A 12,664-nucleotide genomic window follows, 5' to 3' on the forward strand; every position below is an offset into this window, starting at 1 on the left:
CAAACTGTGTTCACAGAAAATGACTTTGTGATTCCATCAAAATAAAGTATCCCTTTGCATATTCAATTTTTAAGAAATCATTATTTGCCTTATTGACAAAACATCAGCAATCGTCTATTGAATTGTAACTAGTGCCTGCAATTTTTTCCTGATGGTTTGTAATTGTCCACCTCAATCAGGTTGCAATTCCCAATTGATACAGCTGCCATGGCACTTCATATCATTATTATATCCTATAAATTCATAAGGGATCCAGATCAATTACTGCTGGGGCAGATCTGATGTTCAGCAATTAGAAATATTTTATTGGGGTAACAATAAGATGAGAGATCAAAACATACCAACTGACAGTCTACAGTAAAAAAAAATGAGTAAAATTGTAGGTGGTGTGAAGTAGCATTGATGATTAAGGCTGAATGTACTTCAGTAATGCGATGGGATGTAACAAAGACAACGTGGCAGTGGTCACTGAGTACAAATAAGAAATAGGAAAGTGTGGAAGAAAAATAAATCTTGAATTAAATATTTTGTTGTTAAGCTTGACTTTGCCCAAGGTGTAGGTCATGAGGGTGACAGGATAAGATGCTGACTCTGTCTTGCTTGTGCAAGATAACAATATGTCATGCCAATGATGTGGTATTACTGACCTTTGTCCAAGAAACAAAGTGACTAGCAGCCTGTCTGTTACATACAAATAAATAGATATTGCTAAACTTTGTCCGAGTCTGTCTGGCTGATGGGGGAAGTGAATGTGGATATGCAGTTCTAATTTTGTGTACCACATGGAAGCATTTGTAGACTTGCTGATACCTAACAGGTGCTTCTTAAAATTGTTGACCAAGTATGTTTAGCTGTTGGCTATTGCCCAAAATTTACTGTATAAATTTAAGATGCAACCTGGCATTGGCAGAGTCTTGAAATGGCTCTCCGTGATCATGTATTAAAGGATTAACTGTATACTGAGGTCTGTGTCTTTATTTCTGTTTGATAACCAAATAAAGTCTCTTTTGGTAAATTGGTGATGAAATTCTTTTACAATAAAATATGAACAGGGTAGATTTCTTTAACAGAAAGAGATTAAGCCTTTAATGAGAATTGTGTACATGCCCACTGATTGTGGCCGGGAAGTAGTAGAACTTATAAGTTCAGAGATTAAACAAACATGTAGTAAAGGCAGAGTGGTTTTAATGGGGGAATTTGAACTTGGATAAAGACTGAAAGCAGACAAACCTATAGATGAAAGGCAGCTGATATTTTTTTAAAAGATGAGAGGGAGGGATGAGGTGGGCTGGTAAGTGATTGGTGGAGCTAGGTGAGGTGGAATTGATGGGCAGATGGAGCCAAGTGGAGGAAGGTGAATGTTGAATTTTGTGACAAAGGTTGGTGGGTAATAAGTGGAATCAGGTAAGGAGAAATAAGCAGATGGAGCCAGGTAGGGTGAGAGGAAGAGGAAGATGGATGATGCAAAGCCAGATAAAGGAGGGATGATGAGTGGATGGAATTGGGTGGGGTGTTGATAGGAAGGGTGCATTAAGGCAGAAGAAACCCAGGTAGGTAGATACATGGACAATGAGCAGATGGAACCAGTTGGAGGAAGAGTCCCATTGGGTTGCAGGCTGCACAAATGGAATACAAGATATTGTTCCTGAAGTACTCTTTGGTATTTTTCAATTTTGGGGAGCCCATGCTCCCAGTCCCATTTCTACCTGTCTAATTAGGTCCTCTACCTTTGTAACCTTCATTTCCCATTAGCTAGATTCAATACTCTCCCATACTTGGCTCCATCTGCCCACCATCCACTTACCCAGGTTTCTTTTCCCATGGTCTACCCTTGTCGTCCCCTTCCCCCATCTGGTTCCACATCAACTTCTGTTTTCACCTTCTCCCACCCCTCCTCTCTTCCTATCTGACTCTATATGCCTAATTATTATTTCTTCCCTTGTTTCTACTTGCAATATCTATCAACTACCAGCCTCTTTCTAAATTTCTCTCCTTTCCCTTCCCTTTTGCAATTTGGATTCATCACCTCACCTGGTTTCATTTATCATCCAGTAACCCCCATCTCACCTCTCCCTTTCACTTCTACTTACTGGCTGTCTGGCTTTCTGTCCCGATTCAGGATCGCAACCTAAAATGTCGACCATTCATTTCCCTCTATAAATACTTGCTTTGCTGAATTTCTCTAATGTTTTGTTTTACCCCAGTTTTTAACTTCTACGGTCTGTAATTGATAGAAAGATGTTTGCTGAAAAAAGATCAATAGGTCCTGAACTTGTGCAATAAATAGATTGTAATAAAGTGATTGCACTAAAAGTAGTGAACTATATATGAATTAAAGTGACCAGGGAACATCATATAGGATGCTTTTGTTTTTAAAAGAAAATAACCTGTGCTGCCCAAGAGGTCTCTAGATAACTTGTTTCACTTTATAGGTACCTTGATCTGTGGACCCAATGGTGCTACAATTATGGGGATAAAGGGTACCTCGAGCAGCTGGGTCATTGGTCGTTGCTTGCCATTAGAGATCTTCTCACAGTGTTGGCTAATTTCATGTTGGCATGAAGATGATGCAATGAGTGCCTGTAGAAACCATTTGACATCTGTGAAACATGCAAGTCTTGTTTTAAGGTGCTTAGAACATAGAAACATAAAAAACCTACAGCACAATACAGGCCCTTCAGCCCACAATGCTGAGCTGAACATGTACTCACTTTAGAAATTACCTCGAGTTACCCATAGCCCTCCATTTTTCTAAGCTCTGTGTACCTATCTAAGAGTCTCTTTAAAAGACCCTGTTGTATCCGCCTCCACCACCATCACTGGCAGCCCATTCCACGCACTCACCACTCTGCGTTTTTTAAAACAAAACAACAACAAACAAACAAACAAACTTACCCCTGAATTCTCTGTAGATACTTCCAAGCACCTTAAAATTGTCCTCTCATGTTAGCCATTTCAGCCCTGGGAAAAAGCCTCTGACTATCCACAGGATCAATGCCTCTCATCAACTTATACACCTCTATCAGGTCACCTCTCATCCTCCATCACTCCAAGGATAAAAGGCCACGTTCACTCAACCTATTCTTATAAGGCATGCTCGCCAATCCAGGCAACATCCTTGTAAATCTCCTCTGCACCCTTTCTATAGTTTCCACATCTTTCCTGTAGTGAGGTAACCAGAAATAAGCACAGTACTCCAAGTGGGGTCTGAGTAGGGTCCTATATAGCTGTAACATTATCTCTCGGCTCTTGAACTCAATCCCTCGGTTGATGAAGGCTAATACACCGTATGCCTCCTTAACCACAGAGTCAACCTGCGCAGCTGCTTTGAGCGTCCTATGGACTCAGACCCTAAGATCCCTCTGATCCTCCACACCGCCTAGAGTCTTGCCATTAATACTATATTCTGCCATCATATTTGACCTACCAAAATGAACCACCTCACACTTATCTCAGTTGAACTCCATCTGCCACTTATCAACCCAGTTTTGCATCTTATCGATGTCCAGCTGTAACCTCTGACAGCCCTTCCCACAATCCACAACACCCCCCAACCTTTGTCATTAGCAAATTTACAAGCCCATCATTCCACTTGCTCATTCAGGTCATTTATAAAAATCACGAAGACTAAGGGTCCCAGAACAGATCCCTAAGGCACTCCACTGGTGACTGACTTCCATGCAGTATATGACCCGTCCACAACCACTCTTTGCCTTCTGTGGGCAAGCCAGTTCTGGATCCATAAAGCAAGGTCTCCTTGGATCCCGTGCCTCCTTTCTTTCTCAATAAGCCCTGCATGGGGTATCTTATCAAATGCCTTGCTGAAATCCATATACACTACATGCTTAAAAGGGAGCAGACCACAATGGTATTAAAACAAAGATATCCCAATTTAACTTTTGTTTGTTGTGATTCTGGGTTTAGCTTTTGTGCTATATACAGTGCCTACCTAGATAACCAAAATGGCCTTGAGTTCAATTTCTGTATTCCTTTTTGGTGTTTTAAATGTCTTGCTGGCACTTTGTGATCTTGGCTTTAACTGCTAATTTCAATCCAGCTCTACAATACTTGCAGTTTCAGTCACAACTGTCAATCCTCTAATTCTATACAAAACGGGTTGTAATCGTGAAATAATGTGCAATTATTTATGGATGGTTCTGGGTCTAGTGCAATATACTTGAGATTTGTTTAAATCAAGAAAAGATATGCGTGGAAATCTTCAAGTTGACTTTCCACATTTAATTGCCTCCTGCTCATTGGAATGTTTGATCTATTTCACATTTTAATTGCAGCAATTCTTGAGTACTACCTTCCAATTATGAACACTTTAAAATTAAACATGAGAGCTGGTTTTCTTCATCAGCTGTACCATATTCAACCTCACACCTGTGCCTTATCCCTAAAGCTTGATTATTTTCCAGTTTAAAATTTTGGCTTGGTGTTTTCCATTTTATTAGTATTAAGCAAAATTGGGTATTTATGGTATATATTTTTTAGAAATGTTTACTCTGAAAGCACTCACTTTTTATGCTTTGACAACGGCAGCTAATTGAATAAGTCTGCATTTTTTTAAGTATGTGAATTTTTTATTCAAAAAACAACATAAAATGTTAATTCTGTATGGTTGCTATTTATTACCATTACAATTTTTTTGTTAGTAGAAGTGAAAGAATATATTTCCAATGTCTTCAGGCACTTGTTTTACACTATCTACTGGTTCAATCTGAATCTGAAGGCCTGCTTATTTTGCATTTAAATCCGCCTCATTCATTACCTTTTGAGCTTGCACACATCTAAATTAATAATCTTAGTTTGTTTAATTCTCAAGGCTACTGCCTTACCTGTCTCTCAACCCTCCTAAAGCCCTGCAGCAAGCCACACCTGACTTCCTCTCCATTCCTCAACTCTGTTTCCTTAAGTGAGTAGGACACAGAGAATATGGCAGTAATGCAGGCAAATGAGATTAGTATAGATGGATATGGTTGTCAGCATAGATGTGGTGGACTAAAGGGCCTATTTCTATGCTGTACAATTTTAAGTCCTCTGATTTTTGCCTTTTAACCTATAATTGATAAGTGTCTTTATCAGTATACCTTAGATCCTCCATCAGGACTGTTCTTCTTGTTTCTCAGTAGATTTAAAACCTCTAAGGTTGCATTTTTCTGATTAACTCTGTTTGCTCTTCATTTGATACAGCTTACATTTATGTGATTTTTTTTGTGTTCCTTTACATTAAAGGTGCTACGTCTTCTGTAGTTGTTATTATTTAGTTATTAGCATTCAATGCAGTTTTCCAAAAGTAGTTTTAATGAAAAGATTGTTGTTTTAATATTTTTGTTGGGGCTGTTATGACTCTGGTTTACTCTGGATAGCCTGCATTTTGTTTGTTTTTCTTTTAGATTTCTACCAGTATTTCTATCTTTATTGTGAACCTTAGTATCTCTAAATTTTTGTACATGTTCAACTCTTCTAAACTTCCAGTGTCCTTTTGTGATTTGTAAACATGGGACCCAGCTTGCTTAATTTTGTTAAATTTGAATTGTTGATTATTATAAAACTTTTTTTAAAAAAGCTAAGCACTTTTTGAAAGGAAAAAATGTATTTAAAAATGAAGTTTTATCATCTATTTTGTACTATTCCATCAACTAATTAATGTCATTCATAGTTACTGGGTAATCAGCATGTTGGAAATTTTTATTTCATGTGATTTATTTCAATTCTTTCAGGCTATTTGGGGGTTTGATCCTTGACATTAAACAGAAGATGCCTTATTTCTGGAGTGACTTCAGAGATGCCCTTAGCTTACAGTGTGTGGCGTCCTTCCTGTTCCTGTACTGTGCCTGCATGTCTCCTGTAATCACGTTTGGTGGCCTCTTGGGAGAAGCGACAGATGGATGCATAGTAAGAAAGTCAAGGATGCTGATGCATTTAAATTGCTGATTTGACCTAAGTATAGCATTTCTGTCATATAACACAAATGACAATTAATCTTTAAAAATTCAGTAGTATTGAAATAGAAACCTTGCCTTTGGGAAATTTGAGATGTGTAAGTTATTGATGAACTTGTCAAAATTGCAGTGATTACTTTGCAAGAGTCACAAAGCATGGCAACAGGGCCTTCAGTTCAACAAAATCCACACTGACTAAAGATTAAGCTCTTTTAAAGATTAACTATATTTGTTACGCTGTATGTACATCAAAACATCAAAACATAGTTTTATTTGTGTCAATGACCAACAGTCAAAGGTGTGGTAGAAGCACTAGCAAATATTACCATGCTTTTGGTGCCAACATAGCATGCCCACAACTTAATAACCCTAACTTGTACCCCTTTGGAATACAGGAAGCACCTGGAGGAAACCCATACAGTCACAGGGAGGATGTACAAATTCCTTGCAGGGAGCAGAATTGAACCCTGATCTAACAGCTAGTGCTATAAATTTTTGTTTTAACAGCTACTCTACTATCTGCTCTCTACCAGTGTGGTAGTCTGTGCTGTGACTATCAACCCATCTGCACCAATCCTATACATGAGAAAGTCTTCAGATGCTGGAAGTCCAAAGTAATACACACAAAATGCTGGAGGAACTCAACAGGTCAGGCACCATCTATGGAAATAAATAAACAGTCAATGTTTTGGGGTGGTCCTAAAGGGTCTCAGCCTGAAATGTCAACTCTTTATTCATTTCCATAGTTATTACCTGACCTGGTGAATTTCTCCAGCATTTTGTGTGTTGCGCCAATCCTACGCTAGTCCCATTTTCTTTATTCTCCCCATATCTCCATCAACTTGCCTAGATTCTACCCATTACATACATACCAGGATCTAACCTAATATCCCACATGTCTTTGGGATGTCAGTGGCAGCCTACACTGTCACAGGGAGATCTTGCAAATTGCACATGTTGGGATTTAACATGGGCCACTGCAACTGTGACCCATGTTAATGCAATTTGAAAATACAGATTTTGATTATATGAAGTTTTCACTATTGTGAAGAGGTACATGTATATAACTTCCTGTAACTATTAATTAGAGATTATTGATTCTGCAGAGTGAGGTAAACTTGTCTTCATTGCCTTGGAATGGTGTGCTGTCTGGAGATGAGAAAAGAAAATTTGGCAGGAAGGATTGCACACTAGTACTGGAACATGTTAGATTGTCTTCCTGTTCCTTTAAGTTGTTAGAAAAGTTGGTAGACTAAAGGAATGCAACCCATCCGGCCAAAATAAAGATGAACACCTGTCACAGTGTAACAATCAGTGTTCTGTGCTGTTGCTGTTCTACATTCTATGCTGCATTTGTGGATGCATACTAATATCCACTGTGTACTATTGACTCCAAGACATGTATTAGTTTAACTTGGTTGTTTATGCTAGCAACATTTTTTTAAACCAGTGCGATGTATCAAGTTCCAAATGTCAAGTTCTAATGGTCTGTTTGCATTGTTACAGAAAGTGAAATGTATTTGTGTTAAAGGTCAAGGGCATGGTTAATGGCTTACACATGGACCATAACTAGATGGAATGAATGATAGAATGAATGCAGAATGTTTAATAAAAATCCCAATTTAAAGATGTGGATAATTACTGCAGGAAGCACCTCTAGAGGATGCATTCTGGGGGGTCAAAAATATAAGAGGAAGGAAAGGTGTTAATTTTGACATCCTTCACATCTTTCAGGATATCCTGATGGACTTTTTAGGATCAATTTACCTTGTAGAAAAGGTAGACTGTAATTTGGCATAGCATGAGATGATCTTTTTAGTGATAATTGATCGTCTCATGCTCTGTCTGAGATCTTCTGTAGGCTGCAGTATTGGGAACAGCACCCTTGATCTTTGAAATAGTGAGATCTTGCCTTCACCTGAGAGCTGACAAGGACCTTATCTGAAAGTTTGCAGATCTAACCATGCAGCGGACTCTCATTATTGCACTGAAAAGTTCATTTACATTTATTGTGCTGGAGCCTCTTCAATGAGACTTGTGCTGAAAGTCCTGACTTAGTAGTGAGGGTGACACAAAGCCTGACAGTAAACAATTGATTAAATCAGTGTTCTTTGCCTCACCAGATAACATAATGGGTTTGTTTAGTAAGTGAACAAAAGATGGGGAAATATTGTACACAAAAGCAGAAAAGAAACAGAACACTGGTTTATTTGCAGTAAGAATAGCTACAGTGTCTTGTGCAGTGGCCAATTGCCTGCCAATATGGTATGTAAGCTGTTGAGTTGTATTTTAGTCATGGTCTGTATGAAACTGATCATCATGGCAAAAGCAGCAGCCATTTGGCACATTTTGTTCAAAAGGGCTGCCTAACTGGGGTGGTAGAGTGGTGCAATAGTTAGTGCAGATGCTCTAACTCCAGTGACACCTGTTCAGTCCTGCAATAGAGCTGTCTGTGTGGAGTTTACATGTTTTCCTTGTGACCATGTGGGTTTCCCTTGGCTTCTTCCAACATCCCAAAGTATTTCTGGTTATTTTATTGGCTAATGCAAATTACTCTGAATGTAAATGACAAAAGAAATTGAGGAGTAGGTGGGCATATATGTCATAGAGAATAGATGGCAGGGAAATGGGACTCAAGGGATTGCTGTACAGAAAGCTGGTTTGGCTGAAATGGGCTAAATAGCTGTCTCCTGTGCTGTAATAAGAAAGTAAACAATGCCACTCCTACTGTTCTTTTGCAGCTCTGTCTTTTTTTTTCAAGTATGTATTTACTTCCCTTTTTGAAAGCTGTTATTAAATCTATTTCCACTAGCATTGGGAAGTGAATTCTGGATTATCATAGCATGTGTGGGATGGGAGGTGCAGCAGGTGTGGGTGGTAGGAGGAGAAGCAAAGTAGAAGATGGTGGAATCTGTCTTCATTCCAGTTACTTAAGACTGTTCTTCGACTAATGATCTTCCTAGTGGTGGAAACCATTTCTCCTATTTACTTTTTTTTTTGAAAATACTAGTGGTTATGAAGGTCTCTCTCAAGTATCTCCTCGCCTACTCCAAGGAGAATGTTACTGCCTTTTGTAGTCTTTCCATGTAACCCAAGTCCTGCATTCTCTGCACTTCACTGGTAAATCTCATTTGCAACCACTTTGACTTCGTTCTTGAAGTTGGGTGTCCAGTATTAAACAAAATACTCTAGCTGAGGCCTGGCCAGTGATTTTCTGAAGGTTTAGTCTAACTTGTGCTCCTCACTAAATATTGCTATTTGTAAAAAAAAATATGATTCTAACATATTAATGGATAGCTGCTTTTGTTTCTGCAAATTAATCTTTGGATTTCTTTTTCAGAGTGCAATTGAGTCTTTGTTTGGAGCTTCCATGACTGGAATTGCTTATTCCCTCTTTGCTGGGCAGCCTCTCACTATACTGGGCAGTACAGGTCCTGTGCTAGTGTTTGAAAAGATTTTGTTCAAATTCTGCAAGTAAGTAACTGTTAGGGGGATTAATAAATCTTCAGACACTGCACATTTCCTGCTATTTCATTTCTATACCATAACTACAAAATGCCAGCAAGTTCACAACTGTGGAATAGATGGGAAATCGAATGGTCTTGAAAATTCCCTAAAATTCTGAAATCTGTGGAGCTTGAAAAGCTTTAACAAGTTTTTCCCCATCAGGTAATACTGAGTATTTTGAGTGCTTCATCTTGTTTTTCCCCTCCTGGTCAGGTCTTCTAATATTTTGTTTGCATTACTAAGTGTGACATTAGGGGAAATTACTCTGTGAGGGACAGCATAATAGTGGGCTTAAAGGTTTTTCTCATTTCACTTGTGTAATATTGGTTTTCTCACATTGTCAAATTCTGTCTCCCTCCCGACAGTTCCCTCAATGTCTTCATTGATCTGGTATTTGAAAAATGAGTTTAAGTTCAGCTAAGTCCTCATACTGTTCAATCAATACAGATTTGATATGTCTCATACTCTTAAAACGCAGATCTAGAGGGTGCAAAGATTTATAATTTTAATTCCCCACCTTTCATTCCTCTATTGCAGAGCTCATCTATCTTTACTTTGAATGTAATTCTAAAGTATTACTGAGTTAGATAATTCAAATGTAAACCTAATTTCACTTTTTAATTAGATTTTTCTCTTTTTATAGGGACTATGACTTGTCTTACCTTTCTTTGAGAGCGAATATTGGACTTTGGACATCATTCCTGTGTATACTGCTTGTTGCCACAGATGCAAGTTCTCTTGTCTGCTACATAACTCGTTTTACTGAGGAGGCATTTGCCTCTCTCATCTGTATAATTTTCATCTATGAAGCCCTGGAAAAGTTGATCCATTTGGGAGAAATTTACTCTTTCAATATGCATTCAGATCTGGACCAGCTTACTCAATACTTGTAAGCATTATACTTTTGCTTCTTTGTCAAATGTTCTCTGGTCTTGCAGTATTATCGTTCTGTGGGAGCTAGTTACTGTACTTTAGTTAAATGATTATTTTTGATGTGTGAGCCAAATCTGAGTATTGGAAGGATGTTTTGCCATATGGCATAACAAGTTCAATCCTGTTTCATTTCTCAGCAGGAAGTCATTGAAAATCTACGAAGGGCTAGAATACAAGGGGTGATTGATCAGTTCGTGGCCTGAGGTAGAAGTAGTCAATTTTAGAAAACCTAGCACATTTATTTTTCCTACATTTACACACTTAGTCCAGCGGTCGTGGAGCATACGGATCCCTTCTTTGTAGAAGTCGGCAACTGGGACCTCCAGAAGTGGTCCACACCAGGGGTGATTGATAAGTTTGTGGCCTAGGGTAGCAGGAAATGAGTTGTTAACTTAAAACTATCTGCATTTTCACTCAGAGTTGAACTGCACGTGCATGTAACAAGAGCTGTATAACTCATCTCCTACCTTAGGCCACGAACTTATCAATCACCTCTGCTGTGGACCATCTGGAGGTTCAAGGCGCTCTCATTACATGCACATGCAGTAAAACTCTTTGAGTGATAATGCAGGAAGTTTGAAGTTAATAACTCATCTCCTTCTACCTCAGGCCACAAACTTGTCAATCACCCCTGCTGTGGACCACTACTACAAAGAAGGGCTCCGTATGACTGCTGGACTAAGTGTGTATGTGTAGGAGGGGACTACATTGAAAAATAAATGTGCTAGGTTTTCTAAAATTGACTCCTCCTACCTTAGGCCACGAACTTATCAATCATGTGTGTGTGTGTGTGTGTGTGTGTATATATATATATATATATATATATCAGAATTAAGGACAGCCTGGTCAAATAATTGTTCATGTTCACTTCATATAGCTCTAGTTAAGGACTTGAACATAATCAGATGGCAATATTTTATCTAATATACATCAGTTGTTGGCAAGTTTAATATGGATTTTGGGAAAGGTGAACTGGATCCTTGGTTAACTAAAGGATCTTCTTGCCCACTCCCATTATACTTGAGCAGTTTCTACAAATGAGGACAGAAGCCGGGATAGAAGTGGTTGTAAGTAAGACAAAAAATGGCATTGGCCAAATTGGGTATGGGGATCACAGTGTGCAATGAACCCTTGTCCCATTTGAATACAGGAGGGGTGCTCTTTTTATGTGGCCTGCTGATTAGCATGATTTTGTGTCCAGCACCAATCTGCCATAGGGATTTTGCATTGGAGCTTGGTGCATATCCTTCTCCAGTATAGAGCTGATGGCCAATTTCACCAGCTCATTTGTGAACCCAATCAGTCTGACTGATGTCTCTATTTCCATTGCCTCACATGCAGCTTCTATTAATTATGTGATCTCTGACTATTATCATCATTGCTGTGGACACCCATGATTAAAGAGGCTTCAAGTCAGCCAATAATTTGTTCTCCAATGTCCTATTAGGATTGCCAAGGTAGCGTTGGCTTCATGGACTCAGACTGCCCCTCTGACAGCATCACTTGTGCTACACCCTTGCCTCTGCCAGTGCTCCTGTGTATTTCCAGCCAGCTAGCTTGCATTTCTTCCATCCATGCCAAGCTGCAGTTGGGCTACCTTGGCTCTCAGCTACTTAAGATTGATCTTCAAAGCCTTTTGCAATCTCCTCTTGAAAATAATAGTTATTGATATACCAGCTGCAAGAACTGCTCTGAACAGGAACACTGCAGTCGTGCAAAGATACACAGAAACAAAGGTATTAGGAAATGCAGAGGAGTGATGTGTTTGACGTAGTCAGTAGGTTTGCTGTAGTTTACAAACCGTGACGATGTTGGTTGTGGTGGCTTTTATTTTTGCACTAAGGTCAAGGTGACGCTGTGGTGGTTCGTGACTAAGGGAACTTGTGTTGAATTGAAATTGTGATTACTGTTATCTCAGTCAGAATTTTTTTACTTGCATCTTTGGCAAGAAGGGACTCCTTAGCCTCCTTTCTCTTTCCACCCCATCCCTCACTGCTTTGCCCTGTATTTCCTCTTTCTGCTTCTGGCTCTTTGACTTCCCTTTTGATAGCTAGTGGCTAATGTCATGGAGGAATCTGCAATCCAAGCACTTGTCTGCTAGTCTCTGGCAAGAGAGTGAAATGTAATTGGCTGTTTTCAGATAGACAGTATCAGCAACCACCTTTGTTACAGTGGATTGCAAATGTATGACATATGGAAAAATCCCCCAGTTCCAACCTGAAACAATTTGAATGCATGAAAGCTCATCACAGCCACTGATAATGTAGGCCTTGCCC

General features: G+C 39.1%; 1 protein-coding gene across 1 annotated transcript in view; it reads left to right on the top strand.

Moving 5' to 3' along the window:
* The window catches only part of LOC132384452 (electroneutral sodium bicarbonate exchanger 1-like), a 194,204-nt gene that overhangs the window by 139,319 nt on the left and 42,221 nt on the right, over window positions 1-12,664 (top strand). Inside the window, exons 12-14 of the mRNA XM_059955605.1 lie at window positions 5,727-5,901; window positions 9,289-9,422; window positions 10,099-10,344. Of these exons, the coding sequence (XP_059811588.1) occupies window positions 5,727-5,901; window positions 9,289-9,422; window positions 10,099-10,344 (555 nt within the window). The remainder of the gene's footprint in view (window positions 1-5,726; window positions 5,902-9,288; window positions 9,423-10,098; window positions 10,345-12,664) is intronic.

Source organism: Hypanus sabinus, chromosome X1 (assembly GCF_030144855.1).
Source record: "Hypanus sabinus isolate sHypSab1 chromosome X1, sHypSab1.hap1, whole genome shotgun sequence".
Lineage (NCBI taxonomy): Eukaryota > Metazoa > Chordata > Chondrichthyes > Myliobatiformes > Dasyatidae > Hypanus > Hypanus sabinus.